The 23266-nt window shown below is 40.5% G+C and overlaps 3 protein-coding genes across 6 annotated transcripts; all 3 read right to left on the bottom strand.

Moving 5' to 3' along the window:
- Positions 1 to 378: 378 nt before the first annotated feature.
- lrrc23 (leucine rich repeat containing 23) lies at positions 379 to 2543 on the bottom strand. 3 transcript variants are annotated; one of them, XM_056732451.1, is made up of 7 exons: positions 2208 to 2543; positions 2006 to 2115; positions 1529 to 1791; positions 1200 to 1339; positions 978 to 1114; positions 670 to 874; positions 379 to 483 (listed from the first exon to the last, which is right to left on the bottom strand). In XM_056732451.1, the coding sequence occupies exons 1-7, from the start codon at positions 2316 to 2318 to the stop codon at positions 445 to 447; spliced, it is 1005 nt and encodes a 334-aa protein (XP_056588429.1). In that variant the 5' UTR covers positions 2319 to 2543; the 3' UTR covers positions 379 to 444. The 3 variants fall into 3 exon arrangements, with proteins under 3 accessions (XP_056588429.1, XP_056588430.1, XP_056588431.1); XM_056732452.1 differs by having other exon boundaries at positions 1209 to 1339; positions 2208 to 2536; XM_056732453.1 differs by lacking the exon at positions 379 to 483 and having other exon boundaries at positions 679 to 852.
- Positions 2544 to 2613: 70 nt separating this feature from the next.
- Positions 2614 to 5513, bottom strand: si:dkey-32e6.3 (uncharacterized). 2 transcript variants are annotated; one of them, XM_056732450.1, is made up of 6 exons: positions 5399 to 5513; positions 4930 to 5001; positions 4388 to 4782; positions 4154 to 4314; positions 3934 to 4066; positions 2614 to 3856 (listed from the first exon to the last, which is right to left on the bottom strand). In XM_056732450.1, the coding sequence occupies exons 2-6, from the start codon at positions 4937 to 4939 to the stop codon at positions 3686 to 3688; spliced, it is 870 nt and encodes a 289-aa protein (XP_056588428.1). In that variant the 5' UTR covers positions 4940 to 5001; positions 5399 to 5513; the 3' UTR covers positions 2614 to 3685. The 2 variants fall into 2 exon arrangements, with proteins under 2 accessions (XP_056588428.1, XP_056588427.1); XM_056732449.1 differs by having other exon boundaries at positions 4930 to 5507.
- A 332-nt stretch (positions 5514 to 5845) lies between these two features.
- Positions 5846 to 23137, bottom strand: usp19 (ubiquitin specific peptidase 19). Its single transcript, XM_056732445.1, is given in 27 exon segments — positions 5846 to 6965; positions 10240 to 10415; positions 10834 to 11000; positions 11229 to 11381; positions 11518 to 11734; positions 11826 to 11933; positions 12029 to 12357; positions 12563 to 12706; positions 12824 to 12942; positions 13045 to 13185; positions 13279 to 13380; positions 13458 to 13568; positions 13928 to 14038; positions 15312 to 15470; positions 15553 to 15575; positions 15578 to 15685; positions 15799 to 15988; positions 16089 to 16312; positions 16646 to 16761; positions 16851 to 16922; positions 17204 to 17360; positions 17446 to 17782; positions 17930 to 18412; positions 18648 to 18784; positions 18885 to 19016; positions 21648 to 21974; positions 22810 to 23137. Coding segments are annotated over 26 exon segments (4320 nt in total). The 5' UTR covers positions 21811 to 21974; positions 22810 to 23137; the 3' UTR covers positions 5846 to 6824.
- Positions 23138 to 23266: the final 129 nt, after the last annotated feature.

Below are 23266 nucleotides of genomic sequence, written 5' to 3'. Positions count from 1 at the left end.
TCAAATGTATATGTTTATTGTGAAATATCTCTTCAAATACTTTTACTCAGAATCACAATTTGATTTTGTTTTGTAAATGACATCATGTGCAGTGCAAGTCTACAAATCTAAAAAGATGTTTCCTGATCAGCTCGGATTTAGGATATTTCCCATGATTTTCTGGTACTTAATTATTAGTTACACTAATATCTTTAGAACCATTGTGGGTTACTAAATACTTTTAATGTTAATAAATGCAGACGTTACTTTCTGGTTTATGGTGGGAAGTATCCCAAATCCGGGATGTCTTGAACGCACCACTACCGTGGTAGCCTAAATTACAACATATAAAAGTGGCAATCAATATTTGCAGGGAAAACAGTAAATTAAGAAACCAGATTAACAATGTGATTATACTTTATTGAATATAAAATTATGATTTCTTCAGTGCTTCATGCAGTCTATTCAGTCCTCTTGATCTTGGGCAGATTCATCTTCAAATTCCTATGGAAAAAAATGTTTTTTTTTAAATTAAAACAATCTAAAAGTATTTATAACTCAACAAAATAACTATTATTTATTTATCTATTTTATATTTGTATGACGGACATTGGTCAAAATTACTATGTATATATTAAACCAATCACATACAATAATTCAAAGAATATGTCATACAAAACACATGCGCACCTTGAGTTTCTCCAGGGCTTCAGACTTCTCATCAGCAGTTACGGGGTCTTTATCTAATCGCTCCAGCTGGGAGAGATGTGAGATCAAATACAGCCTATAATCATCCGTCTTTGCTAATGGATTGTCCAGGACTACAAGGACCCTCAGTGATTTCTCCACAGTAAATAGAGCTTGCAAAGCACTCTGAGAAGATATAAGGTTACCCCTTGAAGTGAAAAAATATGTATTTATGTTACCAAATAACATTACCAACAACTAAAATTTATATAAATTAATATATAGTGGCATAGTTGAGGTATGTAACCTACCTGATGTTAAGATACTGGAGACATTTCATACTGGAGTTGATTCCATCCAATGATTCTAGTTGGTTATCTCTGAGGTGAAGAGTGTTTAGTTGCTCTAACCTCTCCAGACCCTCCAGTCGCTTGATGTTGTTCTTAGCCTGTAAAATAAGATGACATAAGATATGGTACTGTAGATCCTTGGAGATAAATAACTTGCAACTTTTTGTAAAACAAAGTAATTACCAGCCATACCAGGTGTAAGTGACGTAAATTAGGGAGGCAAATGCCATCTGTAGTTTCCAAGCAATTTCCTCTTAATTCAAGTGTCACCAGATTGGTCAGATTATTACATTCCAAGCCATGCATTGTCTGAATGCCATTACCTAAAATCATAAAGAATTTTGCTTTTCGTGGTTACAATAGCGTTGCCATAAATTATGCCATCACATAATGTTTATTGATTTAATAAACAGCTAAATGTCCACACTCTACATTTATTGAGACAAACTAGTACTGGTACTAGTGTGAAAGAAGGAATGGTACTAAAAGTACAACAAAAAAGTGTCACTTACCAATAAGATTGAGAGTTTCCAGTGCTGTAGCTTTGAGGCCTTTCACATCACACAGACGGTTGCTTGCTAGGCTGAGCCACTGTAGGAAACCGAGCTGGTCAAACCACTGGCTTTCAAACTGTTGAATCCGATTAGAATCTCCCTTTACCCATAGCAGGTGGGTAAGGCCAGCCAACGGAGAGAGGTCTGACAAATGATTGGAGGAAATGTCTAAGTAACGCAGATGGATGAAAGAGCTGAGCAAGACCAAATCCGTCAGACCCCTATTGTTGAGATGTCACAGAAACAGACATTTAAGTGTGTTCCTTTATCTATTTAATTGAAAGCAACTAACAAAACGAAAAAAAACCACACAAAAGCAATTAATAAGACATCTGATTTATTTATTTGATTTGCACAAAATATATTGTAATTATACCCTTGGACAGATTAATGTCAAATAACTGGCATCTATTCTGTATTTTAAACATTACTTACTTGCTGTTAAGGTCAAGTCTGACATAGGCATGAGACAGACTGTTTCCGGTGTGGCACAATAAAGATAAGCATTTAGCTACTATGTCCTGGTTAAGTGGACAGGGCTCGATCTGATAATAGAGCAAGAAAAAAGGCAAATCCCATCTGGTATTAATTCTCTTCAAAAAGTAGTTGCTGGATAATATCTGTAAATGTAGGTTACCTGGTCGTCTTCTGGTATCCCCTCTTCATCGTGACCAACCTCACTTTCTTGCTCCTCATACTCGGTCTCAGAGTCCGCTTTTAGCACCTCATCTTCATCAAAGTCTGACATTATAGGTCATTAATCTTTATTTTTGGTAATGTGAAAGTCCGACCGATTTAATTCCAGTTGCAGAGCCGAAGCTTTCGGTTTATGACGCCTCTAACAGAACCGTGTTTACGCACGTTTCCATGGTAACACTCAAGCGCACGCGACATTGTGTTTTGTAGATATATTGTCGTTAAGAGATGACATGAAACCTCACCATTATTTACTGCTCTTATCAAGTGTTACCGCGTTTGTTAATGTGAGGAAATCAGTCAGAGAAATCACCTGATGTTAAAATAAAAAGAGGCATAAACCAAACGTGCTCCTTTTTAAAACAATGTTTAATATCCACAATAAATAAAAAAGCACACAAATACCCTATTTTCAAGTAAACAAAACCCCATTATAAGAGCCGAAGCTGAGCAGCCATCTCAGGAAAAAATAATCACTTTTATAGCGAAAGAAAATCCTATTACCGTTCACAGTCGAAAGGCAACAATTGTCTAAACAATTTACTACAATTAGAAAGTGCTTTAAATCTCTTTAAAGTTAATGTAAAATGATGAATTATGCGAAGCAGACACATTCTCATTTATTGGCAACATGTGATGTAAATAATGGAAACAAGTGTATGTATAGTCATCTTACTAAACATCCGACCTTATGTTAAAATGAAGAATATGAGATATGTAGGCTACATGTAAAAGTGCTTGTGTAACTATAAAGGAACATTTTAAATAACTCAAACAATCAATAAAACATGCTTGAAATTCTGTTCTGGTTAGTTTCAGATACACATCTTCAAGCAGGGGGTTAGAACAAGCCATAACAAAAATAGCGTTAATAGACAATCCAAGTGCAAAAACGAAGATGAAAAAAAATTATTTAAGTGTGTCAGTATTCAACATTTTTGTAAAATAATAGAAAAATCTTAAAAATACCCCTGATGTTCAAAACCTGAGAATACTGAAGTCGGCAATACATCTCTGCAAGAACCATCTTCATGCCTCTGTTCATGTGCCAAGAACAAAAAATCTATGGAACAGCTGCCAATGTTTAAGCCTATATGACACTCCTAAAAACCTGTGCGTGTGCTCTTCAATATATAACCCATTTCATAAAGGTTCAAATATGATCTGGCTTCATAAAGATTAAAATTGCTCTATTCACACACCTGTAGAACTGAAACCATTAACTCTCCGTGATCTTATAATTTAACCAAAAACTAAAATAAAACAAGGTAGTAAAAATACGCCTTCACATAGATCTTTGGATTGTGACATCCTTCATTATATTTGTTGTGTTGGCCTGTGATTGTGTTGATCCAAAATTAGTCTGGTCATTTGTCTATTCTAGCTTATAGTTTCTGGTATGATCTTAGGTTAACCTAGCTATCCTTTTTGGATGTTCCCCTCGTAATTCTCCATACAGATCAGTATGCGTTGGGTAAAATAACCAGGGTCAGCAATAGCCTTCATCAGATCATTCTGAACAAGGCACAGATCATACAGCTCTGATGTTGAAGCTGTTCGAGTCTGCAAGCCCTCTGGGTCCAAAAACACCTACAGACACATGTAAGAGAATTTATTGAATGTTTATAAAGCTTAAGTGGGTAATTCTAGAAATGCACATCACATACCGTAGGACGGACAATAGTGTCCTCATCATTCTGCCTGATATTGTCATCAATGAAGATATGTTGAACCTTGGAGTCAAAAGGGTCAATCCAGATTGGTTTACCTCCTAAAATGGAGTATGTGTTCCGTGCCCACCTATTTGTAAAGGAAAGTCTGCCATTGATAAACAACAATAATTCAGCACTCTATAGAACTGCTCACCCTTATCAAGTTCCTCCTCACCAGTCAAAGTGGTCCTGAAAGCCACTTAGACCCTCGGCAGCACTCAGATACTGGTATACACATCGCTCTCCTTCTCCTGTGGCTACACGCTCCTCTCCACGACTCAGCACTGCACCCTTATTGCTGCACCTGATCCGCCCGGCAGTTACATTCACCCTCAACTGTGAGGTTAAAAGTTCATGAGGCTTATCTAGGATAACTCCGAGAAGACTTACATCATCAAATGTGAAATACCTTCAGAGCCGGTAGGTCCGGAAAGAGCGGATGTGACCCATCCTCAACAGCACGTCGGACAGTGGACAAAACCCGAGGCAGATCTGAGCCAAAGGTACGGAAGACGACGGAGAACTCCACACCCTCTGAAGTCAAATCGTGCAGCATCTGGAAAAATGAAGGTAGGATCCAGTGGTACAGTTTCCCATCTTCTCCTTTAACAGACAGCTCCTTATCCTCAGGTAAGTCGGGTGGCCATCGAAGCAGCTCCAGATGTTCCTCCAGGACCTTCCGGAACCGTCGGCCTGGACCTACTGTCGTGAATCCTGCCACCTTGCCAAACTGGGAGTAGTATGTGACAGCACCTGTACAAGGCTGGAGTAAAGATGGTGAATCAGACATCCACTCCCATTTACCTGAAGAGAGAGTAGAACTAGGTGTTATGCTGATAATGTGTGCGTCACGATGCTACGTAAAACAAAAAAACTAAAATATCGTTATACATGATATAGGTCATTTTCAAATGTTTACTTTTTAAAGTACGTTTTAAGGAAACAGCTTACCTTTCTTCATACGCCCCCAGGTCACAGTGGAAAGGAAGTATTCCAGAGCAGCTACAGTTCCTTGTCTTTTGACTGCATCAGACACAAGGATTGTATTGTTGAGATCAATGTAAAGGACAAGTTTTTTGCCAGTTCTTCGCGAGTCAGTCAATGCTTTATCCTCACGTGTCCCGTCAGAGTTCACATCCGTTCTGCATCCGTTGAGTTCATCAAAACTTGTTCCACGCGTCATCTCCGAGTTATACATTGCGCTTAATGTTGATATACTTGTATGTTCAAAAACGACTTACTGCTATGCCCATTTAAATAAAGACAACGATACAATAATATAAACGAACTAAAGGATCTTAAATTGGGGATGAGTGACAGCTCATCCAGATTGCATGTAGGTTAGGCAGATGACTCACATCTCAACCAACAGACAGATAGTTGTAATTCATGGTGCTATTTGTAGACCTTCCGAATTTACCTGTAAAGTTCTTGGTTTAATCATTCGTCGAGCAATTCTGTGCAAAAGAATGTGGGATCGTTTTTGCGTTCAAATCCCGGAGTTCTCCGACCGGCTTCTACAATGACGGTTTCACTTCCTTGTTAGTGTGAAGTATCGCGAGATTGCCTGGTCGGCGACGGATAAGCATAGGTTGTGAGAGCGCGACCTACTGGCACTACGGAACAAGTGAATCTAAAATACTCCATAGAATACGAATCTAATCGTCATAATGTTACAATTAAATCAAGATAATAAAATGAATCAATTATTTAAAATGCACCATGAACCATTTTAAAATAGTCAAAGGAAAAAATAATACAAGCAAATACTAGCATGATAAATTCAACAACAAATGCTTCGCTTCAGATTTAAAGGTGAAATATCTCTTTGAATGTCCTTGAAGTAAACACACATACAGCTATAACCTTTAAGGTTTTTACGCAAAAAAGCTTTTATTTATATTAACATTTCGGTTTTATTCACAGCAGCATTCTTCCGATCAACCCCCCGGTTCCAATTTACTATGCAGTCCAGTACAAAAACACAAGGATTGGAGGGAACAAGACAACTCACTCAAAATTTAGGGAAAACAAAGATATAATACACAGTACTAGATTATTTTATGTCAACATGCATGTCAGTTAATCCAGCCCGTTTTGCACTTCATGTGTGCATTTCCACAGGTTTTATCATGGTGTTAAACCAAGAAAATCAATCTCTGGGTTGTTTTATGAGAAAGAACGGGACATCAAGCGGTCTTATGGCCTGAGTGTCTGAGAAACCCGAAACAATTGTCCATTCTTACATCAACTTTACAAATGCAACCACTTTGTAAAACACTTAAAGACACTAACAAAGGAACACTTCAAAGTATATCAGAACAACAACAAAAAAACACTTAAACAAGCTCTTCTGTGTATCCACACAAATCATGTTGATCGTGCTCATTTATCAGTTTTACCAAGGTATTTTACCTTCTGTAAATACAAGCTAGTTATTAGAAACCTACCCAGCCTGTGAAATTGTGAATGGCACAATTTTTAGGTGTTAAAATGTTTACATACTTAAAAAAAAACGTACAGATCTGTGCATGATAAAGAGTTCTTGGAGATCACTCTTTAAATAGACTTGTGTATTTGTTTGAGGATTATTCATCTTTAAGCATTAAGATTATTAACCTTATTATACACCAGTTGAGAATACAGCCCAAATATTGTGCAGTTTCCTCCATTTTAGTGCTGGAAACGTCTGCACAAAACTTTGTCCAAATCGCAAATAAAAAAAGTGCAGTGAGCACCTCTGCCATGCTAGATCCACCTGTGAGCATAAAGGTCTTTCTGTGAGGGAGCAAGACTCCCTGAATGCCTGCCATCGGTGATCACTATCATTGGCTTATGGTCAAGTTTTAATCCACCTCCTCCATGCTGCTGTAGGACGGACCGGAGCATTCTCCAGAGTGTGCAAACAAGTCAGAGGTCACTTCCGTGCTCAACGGAGGGGGGCCGTCTGAGTCCAGGTTGGTCCCAAATAGAGTCTGGCTAGAGGCCTGTAAAATAAACCATTGTTACAAACAGAGATATTTTCTTTATGGTTGGAGTAAAACGCCAACTGTTGATACCTTTTAAACACATCACATAAGACAAAACAAAGGGTTCAATTAATTAATCCTGATAGACATAATTATTAATAACTGATATCAAGGCAGCGTGATGTTAAATTTTTATTGAAGGCGGTAGTACAGGCACCTTTACAACTGAGCAGCATATCAAATTTTATCTACAAAATTGGTTTCATTTATTGCTGGGAGAATTTGTGGTATAAATTTGTCATTTTATCCAATATATTTAAATAATAAAAGAAAACACTAACCCCAAGCTTTTTCAAGTACTGCTTAAATATGAACCTATCCATGGTATTTGAATACATACATGAACACAGTCTTTATATCGCGCTGGCGCCCTTGATCAAAAGCTGCAAAAAGACCAAATATTTTCAATTCAAGCAGTAACATTTCATTCGACAGTTACTCGAGTTCCCTGAAGAAACAACCATCCTGATAATAATTAGCAACAATGGACGTATGACCTTACAAGGTATAATAGTATATCATATGGTTTTATTTTGGTCAGGGTGTCCAATTAAGTGGCTTAATATCACCAGAGGCATTCACAGAAGCCAAAATGTTTTCAGGCTTCAACCCTTATATACCTCCAGCATCTTTGACACTGTTGGAACTGCCACATCCCAACAAAGTAGCATTCATCTTACAATGTGTGGATCTCCTCTCATTATACAGCATGTGCAACTAAGCGCTGGATCAATATCAGAGAACAGAGAAAAACTCACTAGTACCACACTCACTGACAGAAAAAAATCAGTAATCTAAAATGCCAGGATAACATCTCAGATCAAGTTTGACAATTACTCAGAAAAGCACTTAAGTGGTTAAAATGTGTGAGCATGCCTACATTGCACAATGCTTTAAAAAAAAAATCACAATGCATTTAAAATGTTATTATTTTAATAAAAAATATTTCATTATTCATTCACCCTCATGTCATTCCTAACATGTGTGACTTTCTTCCTTCTGCAGAACACAAAAGAATATATTCTGAAGAGTGTTTATAGCCAAACAACACTAGTCTTGCACTGTATGGAGACAAAACCACCTTCTGTTGTATTCTTTAGAATCAAGTCATATAAATAAATTACATGAGGGTGAATACACTTTTGGGTGAACTGTCCCTTTAAGTAGCAAAGTTTTGGATCAAAATACCAAGTAACATTCTGAAAAACAAAATGCAATGAGTAAAGACTTCATTTCATCCATTGGGGGGGAAAAGGAGCTCTTCCCTACAACACAATAGAATAAAACATGACCTAAACAGCTTTATGGCTATTGGTTAACATTAGTATTCTCCACCAAACAAACCCAGGTGACCTCAGCCAAATCTTGCAAAGGTGAAGTACGTTATAACATTTTCATGACAGATAACTACGAATATTCCCTTTGAAATAAAATGCACTGATCTTAGCTTTACTTCAACTGACCCCTGACATAAAACACAGTTTATGGGAAAAATGGCCATGGCCTTTACGCTTTTAAAGGAATATTAAATTCTGTTCTGAACACAGATACATGATGCCAGGCGAAATAACAATCAAACATCTGACTAAAAGCAGATTAAGCCCTTCTAACTTCTCTTATAATAGTTAACATCGATTAAAAGTATACATCAAGTACGTTAATGTTGCTTATAGTCACACCTTCATAAAAAAAGATTTCCTGAGTGTTTTTTAAGTTTCAACATTCTCTAAAACCTGCCACTTGATATGTTGCAACAAACAAAACTGAGATAGCTTAGATGTTTACAAATGGTGATCTATTAGACTCCTAAAATAAACAGAGGTTTATCGTCATCATTAGAAACAAAGATGCCCAACAGCAAAATCAATATGTAAATAAATTATACACTGAGAAGTTACGTTAAAGATGTAAAGTGCAAATCTTTTGTTACAGCTGCGATTGCATTTACAAGTTAGTGACTGTCTTTAGTGAGTTAACCCCTGTTAGACCTGTATAACAAGGGATAAATTAAGTTGAACAGCAATGCAAGGACTGCTGCCATAGTGCCCAGGATGAAATATCTTAGACAGTCACTGTCGGTGTTATCCGAGACGGCATCTCGTCTTCGGCGAGACAGCCCTCCCCTGGCCTCCTCCTCTGCGTTCGGCCTCGTCCTGGCTCTTCTTCCACGCAGACCGGGACGGAACAAGCTTCTAAAAGAGGCTTCTCGCTGCCCCTCCTCGTCCTCCTCCAGTTCCTGCCATATCAGAGACGCCTGCGATTGGCGGAAACCTGTGTCAGCTTCTCGGAAAGGGCTTTGCCTCAAAAAAGCACCATCAGAACAGCAAATCCCCAAAACAATTGAGCTGACTGCTTCAATTTCATGCTCCACTCAGGCAGATGGGCAGGCAGATTAACATGAAAGTGATCAAATGGATCGCTTTGGCGTGCTAGGACCATAAAAGGCTAATTATCATACTCTGATGGACAGCATCTTGTAATAGAAGCTGGAATTGAAGGTCCATTCTCTCATGAGGCCTATTTACTCAAAGCATGTTGTTTCCTCCCTACATCAATATGAATGCGTTTAAGTTTGGATCACATCACTGTTGCAAAATGTTTACCCACAAGCACAAAAAAGTGGCTCCAATACGGTATCAGAGATTAGATTTCTCCTGACCACAGAGCCATTTCTCCTGCCACAGAGACTTCAACTATTGTTTTTGATCACATTACAGGAAATAGAATATTTTAGATCTGTGTAGACCATAAAAATGGTCTTCGTGTCATTAAATATAAAAGCTCAGACGACCAGAAATACTTATTTTAGCCAGAGGATAGTCCTTCCAAAAAAAAAATCCTTTTTGTCATTCCAAACTTGTATGACCTTATTTCTTCTGCAGAACACAAAAGAAGATATTTTGAAGAATGTTGGTAACCAAACAACATTGGCCCCTTTCGACTATAATTGTATGGACATTAATCAAAATATATTTTTTGGGGTGTTCCACAGAGTCATAAACAGGTATTCATCAACACGAATGAATAAACAATGACACAAATATTTTTGGGTTAACTATCCTCTAATCCTTAAATGATATCCAGCAGATGCACACACTTCAAAACATGTTTTCAAACCACCAACAGCAACATTACACACAATTCTCTGCAACTTTAATGAACAATTACAAAGCACCTCTGCCAAATCCTTTTTCCATTGAGCTAATGTGACTTGAGAAGCTTCTGAGCTCACCTGACTGGCAGCGCTGCCTGTGGCAGCGGAAGATTCGGCACCGTGAGGCCTGAGCAGACGAGAAGGCCTCTCTACCGGAGAGTTCCTGCGTCTGTAGAACAGCACGTACGCGTAACGCGTCACCACCTGACTCTCCTCCACCGTCGTCACTGTGCTGTCATCAAACAAACGCCAGCCTGCGAAAGTAAAAAGGCCGGCATGTTAAACCAACTGCTTTTGAGCTGGAGGGGTTCACACTAGGGCTGTTAAATATATTTTTTTACGATGCCGATGTAAGCAGTTCTGCATTGATGCATATGATCCAAATAACTGATTATGCTATTAAATATCAAATGGGCCAATGGTTTCTGTTTTATTGTAAGTATTTTTACATGTCCTGTCTCATTTGAAAATGCTGTTTTTGACAAGTCATTAGAAACCATCAAGAACAAGCCGTTTGTGAGGCTGCATCACATTGCTCGAATGCGGTGTAAACAGTGCAGTAAGATTGAAAACTGATCACACAACGATGCACCGTAATATCGAATCGAATTGCGGACATGATAATCGTAATCAAATTGAATCATGAGACCAGTGATTATAGTTCACACGTACCGACGTCGCTGCGCTGGCTGTTCTTGTCGCTGGGGAGCCGAGCGTAGGCCGTGTAGTGTCCTCCTATCATTCCACCGTAGTGGTTGATGACAGCGTAGAGATCGTAGACGGGAGGCTGCTGCATGTCTTCTTTATGACCGATGCAGAACTTACTCAGGTCCAAGTTTCTAATGTGGATAGAGAATTTATGTGAAACGCAGGCGTGATATTGGCAATTAGGCTAAGCCAAAACATTATAGGACTTGAAAAGATTCATCAAAGCAGTGCCATGGATTCAATGTTGTTTAACTACCCCGGAACTATCGCAATTTTTTTTGCAGCGGCTCAAGATTTAGTCACAACATGATCAAGGTCAAAGTTAATTGACATTAATCGAGCATAATGTTTTGGTGTACCTGACTGGGAAATCGACCATATCATTTATCTTGTCTCTCCAGATAAAACTCCTGAATGAGAAACGTTTGAGTTGGATGATGAGCACGTTGGGTAGACGCCACAACAGCAGCTGTTTGGAAGCCTCCCTGTGTTGTTGACACTTGGGACAATACCTGCAACACAGAAATAAAAATATCAAAACATCACATTTAAAATATAATTTAATAAAACATCTATTCTGAACTCAGACCAACAGTTCTGCCTAACTCTATGGTCCACTGCAATGAGTTTAGATGCAGTTGGACGTACCAGGCCTCCTCAGGGGCTAGCACCTCAGGTTTGGTGAAGAGGTTCAGGCATTGCTCCAAAGTGAAGTGTCCTGCCCTGGCGGTTTCTGACACAGAGCTTGGGTCTTCATCGTACTCCAGCTCCTTAGAACGCACCAGCACATATTCCTTTAAGCGTTCGTTGTTCTTCCACACCAGCTCCAGTGTGCAGTCATCGGGCAGCTCCAAAACGTCATCTTCTGTAGAAGGCACCAGTCATTTACAATCACAAATGCGTTGCTGCTTTTAACATAGTGACTGTCCCAAAGGATAGCCGGAATGTCGACTGACCTTTGTCCTCAAGTTTTTTGTCCTCCTTTGAATCCAAAATGGAGATGTAGAATTGAGAGGCACTTCCACTTCCAGACTCAGATGGCTGTTGATAGCCTGTTACTACAGCTACCAATCAACAAACATAATAGACTATTACTCCACAAACACACACACATATGCACAATATATCTTAGTAGTCTACAATGCTTTAGCAAAGCTACCTTCTGGTTTAACAGCTTTCTCGCATGATGTTTCCTTTTCCACCAAAGAATCTTGGGAGCTGGAGGCGAGCTCACAACAGCCGGAGTCACCCGTTAATGTTGAGGCGCCGTCTCCATCTGCTGTGGGGAGCGTGGATGTGGTCTCTGTGTGCGGGGCTGCGACAGAGTCACACTGCTCTACACGGTTCTCAGTTTCTCCTGCGGATGGCGTCTCCTCCAGCTCCTCTGAGACGCTGCTGGCCGTGGAGGTCAGGTCGACACGGGATAGGCTGGCCTCTGGGGAAGTCCGACCGGACTGGAAAGGTGGCTGGAACACATTGACAGAGTACCTGCAGACAGAAATACGGAGTTAGAAGATACAAAAACAAAGAGGACGAAAACACATTAAAACAAAGGAACACGAGTCCTAGAGAAAACAGGATGCATATTAGATTTTAGGTTTGAAAAAAATTACAACTTTTATTTTAGGAATGTTTGGCACCAAAATGACCTTAAACTTCATAAATGCAAATATAACAACTGAGATGTAAATACCTGGAGTAGCCTTCAAGAAGCTGCATAAGGCGAGTGTAAGTAAGCCTGGACTCCGGCACACTGATTAAAAACGGCAGGCCAATATTCTCCACGTTGGGCCGGCACAAGGTCTTGTGATTGGGCCAGTGGTTCTTCTGACAGGCCCTGTAGGAACACGAAAAACAGCTTTAAGTCAAAGACACAGACTAAAGCCTAATACACAATCTCACAGACAGCTCCACATGTATTAAAGTTATAAATGAGAACATCGAGATGACTCACTGATTGCAGTAGCCCACACGATAGCAGCGTGTACAGCGCTTGAGCTTCTCGTCGTCAGAGGCAGGAGGCTTCGAGCAGCAGGCACACTTTGTGATTGGGATGCTGGGAACCTGAGGTCTCTGAATGTCAAACGATGTACTCAATTAATGCATGACAAGTAAATATTATACATAATGTGAGAATGGGTGTTATCCATCGGAGCACAAGATGAAAGATTGTACCTGTTGGACTTTCAGGAGCACCACCCTCTCTTTGGCGAGATCTTTAGAAAGCACCTCAAAGCAGAAGAGCAGGTCATTAGATGAGACTGTGTCCAAGGAGTGAGACGGTGTGAAGATCCTGTGGAATCTGTTTTTCACTACCTGAGAGAAGAAAGGGGGAATTGCTTAATAACCTGCATAAAGAACTTTAAGAATAATCAGAATAATAGATTAATAAGAATAATACATTCATACCTCAGTCAGTCTCAGATTCTCTGGTTTGATCCTCACGCTGCAAGATATTGACTCCAGTACTTCACTCGTGCGTGAGTTTTCCTTACTCACACTGACCAGAAACTACACAAGCAAGTGGACTAGTTATATAATATAAAAAACCTTCCTTTAAACTTTAAAGCACGTTGTGTTGTTTTTACCTTGACTGGTTTCTTGTGAGGCTCTTTAGCAAAATAAAAAACAGTCAGCACCTTCTGTTTTTGAGGTAGGGGAACAGGCAAGTAAAGGAAGGGATCGAAGGTTATGGAAACCTAAAAAAAGATCAAAACAAATCAGATTTACGATCACACTGGAACGAACAAAGAGGGCTGTTGTGAGACCCTGCTCCGGAGAAGGAGCTAATTTGTTTGGGTACTCCCGGTAAATGATCCTGGATCTACGAAAACGTATCAACGATGAGAAAGCCCTTTATTTTTAAGGAACATGTACAGAGCAGATCAATTCAATCTTATACTTAATAATTCCGACTTATTCTACCATCCAAACCAAATCACACATGAAAGAGAGCTGCATGTTATTTAAGTTTTCATACCGAAAACATATACATGCACACGCAAATACAAACTGAAATCGTTACTTGGGTGTTATTACTTGAACAGATGTGTATTACCTTCGAGCACACCGGGCACACCAGCTTTGACTTGTACTGGCCCTGAAAGAGGTCAACAATGAAGGAATCGTTCCTCATTTTATGCCTCTGCCACGCCTCTTCTGCAACAACCTGTTAAACCATGAACAAGAACAAGGTCCCGCGGAATTATAAGTCATAGTTAAAGGTTACCTGTGCTCGGTTACAACTTTACATAAAAAAAAATGTACATAAGAATTTAAAGATAGGGTAACATGCTATTTCATGCATTCTGACTTCTTAACACAGTTAAGCGTGCTAGATTCTCACACTTAACATCGTCGACGTAGTATTGACGTAGTATTTCTGTGCTCGATACACTCCCCCAGAACACCAACTAGTTTTAGAAAGTTTTTTATAAGTCTGGATGCCGGAAAAGCTTACTCACTCATCATCCATCGAGCGAAAGAGGATGCCCTCATGCTAGCGTTAGAGAAAGAGCACACGCACGCCCATCAATGCCGCTTCACTCGGCTGACGGAAGTTTAGCTGTGTTTGTTTGCTAACTGCATTTTGGTGATGAATGTTATAAACGGTGGATATGACGGTGGATTTGGAGATTGTTTGAAACTGATCGATGGCGCAGTCCCAGCGCTAAAAGAAGCCGGACATGAAACGCACCCTCTAAGTCAAACTAAGTCATAAGTCTGTGTTTGGTTGTCATTAGGCGCGTACGTGCATAACACAAAGGGATAATGTGATGATGTATTGTGTGCTTGTGCTGTAGTTACGTCCCCCTGCCTGCCTCCAGCAGCTCGTCTTTTTCTGGAAATAATCGTCTAGCTGTATATCTCTTTTATAAATTTGATCAAACTAAATACTCTTCGAAGATACAAAGTATGCAATACTACGGTATAGGTACTCAAATTAATATGAGATTTGCAGAAACTGCATGTGTTACCTCATCTTTAACAGTGCTATCAAAAAAGCACTAAAGACTATTTATGGCGCACTCATTAATGATACAATAACTTCACACCATATGCATGTGCAACAACAAACAAAAATCACAAGCAAAGATCATTAAACACAATAACTGAACTATTCTTAATTTTTTTTTAAGAAAAACATACAAAAGTGAAAAATAAATCTAGTTATTTTTTATTTTAATCCTTAAAACAAAACCAAGATCTTGCCAGGAAAATGTCCATGAATGTATTCTCTGAATAAAAATATAGCCTTGTATCATTTCAAGCAGGACATTCCAAAAGAATGTTATATAGTCATTTTTTCACCGTGAAAATATTTTATCTGCATAAACTGAAAAGTTAAAATTCTTGCATCCAGAAAAAGAATCAAGTACTACTACACAAAGCTCAATTCAAATATGATCTATGTTGTATTGAGACAGAAGCGATGAGCTCACCTCATCCTGCCGGCCATCTGAATCGACGGTCTCTGTGTAAGGTTTGTTCTGGATGCGGTTCAAGTCCTCATGTAGTCCATCCAGAAGAAAAGCCATGAACTCCTGAGCATCGTGCTGCGCGTAACCTGTAAACTGACTGGCCTTACTGGCAACTATAGCCTGTGAAGACCAGCACAACAGTTATGAGCTAATTTCTTGTGGAACAAAATAATAATAATTTTGTTGCTGGATAAACAAACACCTTTAATTTGGAAGGTTGAAAGCATGGTGAGTGCCCTTCCAAAGAGCTCGAAGCAGAACAGCAAAGCCAATGGCCAGTCGACCACCCGTGCCCAGTGGGTTACTACAGTTAATCTCAGATTCAAACCCTCGATCTGAAACAACACACACAAATTAAACATCAAATACATTTCCTATGGCTATATAACATTTGACATAATTTTCCATTCATTCACACCAGAAAAATTATAGCGAAAATGCCATTTACCATGAAAATAATCCCTGAGCTCCCGTGTGTTTGACAAAGACTGAATCACACTGTTCATAAAGCATGTGTTTCCCAGATTAACCAATCCAGTGAATCCGGGGAGACACACCTTCTTCTCCTCCACTTCTTCAGCTCTCTCACTGCTTGCAGGAGTATGAGTCATGGGCTGCACCATGCAGGTGGGCTTAGGCTACAGACAGATGTGGACACAGGTAATAACAACCTACATACCCGAGGCCCAAGCGATGATGTTAAAAAACAATATGCAGCACTTCGGATTCTTTTATTACCGTGGTAACAGTTGGTTCCTGTTTAAGGGGCATGTGTTCGGCGACCAAGCGAGGGGACACAACATCCAGACCTGTGTCCTCTGGTGCTCGAGAGGGTTTGGCCTTCTCTTCCCCTGCCCGAGGTTCTTCTTTAGCAGGAAGTGCATGTTGACTGCTTCCTGGCTGACTCTTTTCAAGTGATGAAGGGCCGGAGGGCACGGCAACCTTGGCGCCCCCCACTGCACCTTAAACAAGACAACAGAGCTTGTGGTTAGCAGTTAAGAATCGAGCTAGAAAGGAGGAATATTGGATTTCATAATCCTCACAATGTATTATGTAATCAAATATATCACGACTAAGTAATACTTCAATTTGTCAAGAATGCCGCCTCACACAAAGTCTGCCCCTGAGATCAAGCAATGCTTAGTCACAGACATGTTTCCAAGATGAAACTCTATATACACAAGTACCACAGTTTATTGATGTAAACAAACAGAAAATGTAAACACATCATGTACATGTGTTTGTTTGCAAAGGATTGCTCAGAAGCAAGATAGAATCCACTCCTGGCAGCAGACCTTGTGTGGCAGGGGCCTCCAGACCCCCCCAGCGCTGACTGTGTCTCTTCTTCAGGGTGATGTCAATACGAGACGGGGTGAAGGCATAGCTGGACAGATCCGGCTGGATTAGATTCCTGAAACATCAGCAAATGGAAAAAACCCATATGACTGACAGAACAAAGCATGGACAACCTGCGCTTAAGATTGCCATCGGAAATCTTACCTGAGTTTAACCTGCCATTTAAAGACAGTGTTTGGTCCACAATCCGGATGAAGGCGCAAAAAATTGGGATCACTGGGGAAAGCGTTTCGACAATTAGTGGTCAACTACATTTGAAACTACTTGACTCCTAAAAGATGGTTTCATCGAATGAACATGCAAGGCCCAAAGTTAACTTCAAGTCTTTTTTTGGTTATAATATCTAAAAAATTAGGTACATGTTATGTATATTAAGTTAATTTAATTGAAACTATTCAACAGTTATTGATTCTTTGCAGAGGTCTACCAAAACATAAGTTTGGGCCACATAACGTTTGTTTATGTTGTTGCCTCTGAAACAACGTTGACTTTCTCACCTGGTCTGGAAGATAAGTGTGAAATCTTGTTCCCTGAACAGCACCCTGGAAGTCTCTCTGCAAATTTCTTTCATGTAGACGTTCACAACCATCAGATCTGTTCCTTTCTCATATGAGTCATTCTTCACGAATGTCAAGTTCACCATGGGCTCAGGACCTGAACACACATCAGTATGAAAAAAACAGAGTGCACTGCAATAGTAGTTAAGTGACATAAAAACATGGACACCCAGTGAACTGACCTTCCGCATCCTCCTCTTTGTTTCCTTCATGCGGCTCTTCTTTGGACATGTCTCTCTTTTCCTCTGCGCAGCTCTTCTGAGGCGATTCAACACTTTTTGAAGCAGTCACTGAGACCGGCTCTCCAGATCCTGAATTCTGAGATGGAAGCTTTGCAGGAATCTGGGCCTTCGTCTGTGGCCTCATCACCTCGGCTTTGTCTTCAGCCTCATCTGAGGATGTTCTTCCATCGCTTGTGTAAGCAGAAGTTTGCGTTCTTACAGGAGGGGAGGAACTCTCCTGCCGTGACACCTTAAGGTCACATGTTGAGGAAACCGTTTTGCTCTCTACTTCCTCAACCTGTAAAACACAAACAATGGGCCAAAGAATGTCCACTGCATTAAACATTATATCTATGATCCACTTGTTATTTATAAACAACAGAACGACTCCTTACAACGTTTCTATTTCTGTGTGAAATGTTCCATATTGAGAAGTAACGCTCACCTGAGCATTGCTTTTTGACTTCCTATCCAGGCCCTTGTCCTTCTGCGATGTCTGACTCCCTTGACCTTTGCCCTGGGGCTGAGCTCTATTGTCCTTCGCATTACTAGATGAAGCGTGAGGACCGCTATTAGCTGATGCCTGTGTCTTTCCATTAACTGCCGGTTTTGTCATACAAGGGGCGACCGGAGTCGTGTTTTTGGAGGGGCGTGTGGTGCGCTTAGCACTAGGTTCATTGACCGTGTCCACTTTATCGCTCCCTTTAGGCTCAGCTGCTTTCACCCCTGCACTGTCCACCTGTTTGCCCTTCATCCCTCGCTTTAACCCTCGGTCAGGTTTACCCCGTTTCTGCTCAGCAGTGGTCACAGCAGGCGGTCTCTCCGTTTCAATCGTTTCGGCAGATTTTTCTGACTGGCCAGTGGTCAACTGGTGCTGGTTGCTGCCGTTCTCTTGAAGGAGGTTCACTGGCTCGGTTTCTTTCTTGCTCTGTGTAGGGGAAAACATACATACAAAATAATATGATCAGACATGAGACAAATAGTAAGTGTCAAAAATAAAACCAGTGTTCCAACTAAAAATGAACATCTGTTGATTTTTTTATGAAATCTTTATGATTATTTCCTCTGTAATAACATAGTACTACTAAAGTACAAACTGAACTTGATAGTTTTCTATTCACTGTCTATTATCATGACAGCAGAGTCACAGTGGTTGTTCTTACGGCAAGGGCGGGCCAGGTGTTGAGGGGGATCTTCTTGTGCATGACAAGCTGCAGAACATTTGCTTTCTCCTTATAGAGCAATTTAGTGCAGGAGGCCTCAATTTCCTCATAAAGACGACAGCTCCATTCCCGACCATCTGAGAGCGCAAAGAATACAGCACAGGCAAACATTATAAACCCGAGACTCATGCTGAAAAATGTGATATAGACAAACAAGCACACACGCACTATTCTTACCCGGCAGGCGGATGTGGCAGGATGTATCGGAGAAGGCAGAGTCGATATCTTCCACTCTCAGCACCCCTGAATCTCCACAGTTTAGTCTGATGATCACCGCGTATGCACTCTGCTTCCAGTCCAGCAACAAATCTACAGGAAAATGAATATTCATGAAATATTTTCGGGAAGACAAGTGTAATACCTGCAACTGTATGACTTTCTTCGGGTATGAAATCGTAGTTTAAATTCTAGGTTTGTCCAAACCAATCAAGCAGCGATAAAATCATTTTAACACATTTAAAAAGAATACTTCACACTAAATGACATGCATTAAACCCCATAATAAACTTCAAGTACATTACCTGAAATCATGGTAACACTACACAACCTGACAAATGCTAAACTCCGCTCATTTTAAACTTGTATAAAGCAAGGAATCCCCCAGCCCTGCTCCTGATTTTTGCATGTTTGTAAGTAGGTGCGAGTGCAGGAAAGAGCAAGAAGAGGTCGAGAGAGAACGAGCGCCTGTTTATCTCTCTGGTTCAAGCTTTAGAGTCAAGTGACAGCTAGTCCCGTCCCCTCTCTCACGCTGACCTTCTAAAAGGTCAACCAGAAGCCACCACACCCTACAGCCGAGCTCCTATTCCATGTGATGTAATCTCAGCTCTGCCTGTATCCCTTGAGAATTCACAGCACAACCGAAACAACACAAACACAGACCAAGTGCTGCATAGGGCTCAGCACATTTTTATTTCATTTTCTCAGCTGGAGAACATGGACAGCACTTGGATCAGAAAATAAAATGAGGAAGATCCACACATCACTATGGAGAGACACCAATGAGGCGAGAGAATAAATTAAGTGTGATGAATGCTTTGGACGGCTTGTGGAATGCCGAGTGTTGTTGATAGGCTGAGTGAAATCTTCCCATGCGTGTGCTAGGCAGAGCCACTTCACTGACCTTGACAAAGCCCTTCTTTACTGAACTAGAGTCTCACAGGGTTAGATTACAACAGCACAGCACTGCAGAGGCAAAACACGCCCAGCAGACGGGGCACAGCCTCAGACACAGGCTGGCACACACACAGAATAAACAAACAAAACATTCAGATACACTTGCCAGCCTGGTAGTCACGTGCGTTAACATTCATTAGGGACTCTTTAACAAAAACATTATCAGGAAGGAAAAAGGGGATTTTCCAAGTCAAATTTTAAAGCAAAATAGAGTCCAACAACAATCTGTCATCATTGATTCACCCTTACATTGTTTAAAACCTGTATAGCTTTTATCTTATGAAAATATCTTGAGAAATGTTTCGGTGGTTTTGTGTCCATACAATGGAAGTCAATGGGATTCAGTGTTGTTTGGCAACCAACTTTCTTCAAAATATCTTCTTTGGTGTTCTGCTGAAGAAAATTGGTCAAGTCGGTTTGGAATTGCATGAGGGTGAATAAATGATGACGGAATTTTCCTTTTTGAGTTAACTATCCCTTTAAAACAAGTATCTTTGAACTAGGTCTGACTGAAAAGTCTGCTTTCATTGATCATTTTTTAATACATTCAACTAGAAATGCTTAAAGACAGACATCATTACTGTAAAATTTCAACAACACTTCTGTCAGAACAGGAAAAATACTACAAACACAAATCCCCCAAAAAACTTCTGGCTGGTGGCAAATTTTATAGATAGAGAGATAATGCCACAGCTAAAGACACACATATTTGTAGTTTACTTTCATTCCCTCTTCTGTTATTTGTTCAAAGCTATATATAATTCATGGTTACCAGAAATGATAGTCTAAACAACAAACTGGATTTACAGCATTTTACAGCGGGGTTATGAAACCCTGCTCTGAAGCAGGGGTAGCGTCGCTTTTGCAGGGTTAACCCTGCATTACGGTGCCAAATATGTGTGAAACGAAGCAGGGGTAGAATAATTTGACTTAACGCTCAGCAATGGACATCCAGCCAATCTAAAACTTAACAACAGCACTTGCCTTTCTTCACAAGCTGTCCAAAGTCACAGAAACTCTGTGCGCTGTTTAAACAATCCTTTGAGTTTTTTTATTTACTTGAGCAAGTAAATGAGCTATTCAGTAATTTACAGTGACCACACACTTATTTTTAATCAGTTTGACGCAGAAGTATTTATCCAATCATGACTGTTAACACCGCAAATATGCAAATAAGAATGTTAACCCAGGGTTTAGTGATGTACAGTGTGAAACATCAGGTTATGAATACCCAGTGATATCTCTTAACCCCTAGTAAATTATAAGCAGTGTGAAACAGATAACCCAGGATTCTGTTACCTGGGGTTTAGAATAACCCGGGGTAAACTATTACAAGTGTAAAAAGCCCTTTACAGACTTAACACCACGGCAAATACTCAATAACTAATAAAGACTAAATACACTTGCCTTGTTCACCTAATTTAAAGATTCCATGTCCACTAAACTACGTAACAGATTGGAAACCATCCCAGTTTTGCACGTAAAAGTAGGACACAACTTTAATGTCTTTGACCGAGTCAAGGTCCAGAATGCCTCTTATAAACAGACAAAAAGGACACTGCACCACTGTGCAGTGCAAAAGACATTGAAGCAACACGACTAGTTTCAAACAGAGAAAGTGAAACTAATAAGTTACACCAATTCCATATAGACAAAAAGATTTATAAAGTAAATCCAGTTGAAGCAAAGAGACAAAGTAAGAGAAGTGGTTGACAGCTACTTCATTATAAGTGTTTACAAACAATGGTAAAACTCCCCTCTACTCACCTTTCCTATTCTCCGTTTTGGTAGCCGAGACGGTCCTCTTGGCTTCCTTGCTCTCTTGGTTTGCTCTCTCCTTTTGCTTCTTGCTGGTACCGGCCGTGTCATCTGTTCCTCTCTGACCACGTCTGCGGCCCGATTCGCTGGGTCCTGTACTGCTGCTGGCCATCTTCAGCCACTTTCCACTGACAGGTCGGTCGTCGCCCACCTCGCTCCCACTTCCGGAGCTGCTTCCACAGGGGTCTGGATCTGAATTGTGACGTTTCCTGCCCGGTCCAGCTATCTTGGCGGCGTTTGAAGTGAGAGTACTCTCAGAAGAGAATCAGAGGGAGACTGTGAAGAGGAAAAGAAGAGTTGATGTGGCTTAACGCGTTCAATGTGAAATGAACAAACAAAATAAAACGCTAGTGTGAAACAGCATAGAAACCGTAACCATGGTCAGTTTTACTAGAGACCTGAAATATTACGGGTGTACGCTCATAAAAATCGTATGTGAATATACTTAGGCGTTCTGACTTCACTATTAATGAAGGATTCAATTGGACATTTTATTTTCCCCAAACACCCGCTTCATAAAGATATTGCACTTAATTCCTGTATGGCCATTTATTAGAAAGCACTGTGTTTCCGCAAGATACTGGTTGCTGTTCCCTTGCTGACATTTCGCTGTCATTACCAGCACGAAGACCAACTAGATCGCGAACATCATAAAATAAGGACAAGACTTTGTCAATAAACTATTTAAAAACGTGTTCTGTATTGCAGTTGTCACCGAGTAGGTCAACAGTGGAAACTCGGTCAGCTTATAACGATCGCTAATGACGTGGTTGCTAACCTTAACCTAGCTAACACTCTAACGTTTGTTACTGGTTAACTTAATGGTGCTAAATCTCGTAAACCAGGGTAGCTCCTTCCTCAACATCTTTTGCCGGGCTGTTAAAAGCCAGAGAGCCGTGTTATATTAAATACACAAAGCGCGAGGCCTCCGAACCCGCGCCGGCAAGAGCTAATCACGCGTTTAGTTTATAACAGCACGCGCTGTCGAATACTTTACCGCAAGGTCGGGTGGTGCGGCGCAGTCAAAAGTATGTTTAACGTTACGTATACGAGACTAAAAGGCAATTTATGATACTTGTGTTTCACACCTGTTGTTTAGAAGAAATCTTACGTTGCTTTGTGCCACGAGGAGTTGAGGCGGTGCGTCTAATCTCCGTTAGCGGCGACTGCGGCTAAATTCAGCCCCTGGCTTCAGACACGGCAAAGGGCCGCCGACCGCCCAAGAGCCGCATCAGCGCTCCTCTTAAAAATCAATTTTGTCTTTATTTCCAAAAGAGTATTAACCAGGGCCCATGTTGCAACGTTGAACCAGAAACCGATCTGTGCTGTAGAGAAACAAAGAAGACGGAAGGACTCTTCCACTTGACGAGCCGGTCCCTGCTCAGTGTCTCGCACTTTGCTGGAGAACAAAAACAAACCGGGGAAAGACGGAGATCACGCCAACCTGCCCCACACACATAAACATACACTCCACTTCCGGGTGCTTTGCGGTCTGTCGCAAGTGAATCGTTTTTTAAACATTGTGAAATTAAAACGTCTGTAAAGTGTTTATTATTAGACTCAAATGA

This window comes from Triplophysa dalaica, chromosome 20 (genome assembly GCF_015846415.1).
Source record: "Triplophysa dalaica isolate WHDGS20190420 chromosome 20, ASM1584641v1, whole genome shotgun sequence".
Lineage (NCBI taxonomy): Eukaryota > Metazoa > Chordata > Actinopteri > Cypriniformes > Nemacheilidae > Triplophysa > Triplophysa dalaica.
Note: the sequence above shows the minus strand (reverse complement) of the source record. Positions and strands in the feature narration are given on the sequence as shown.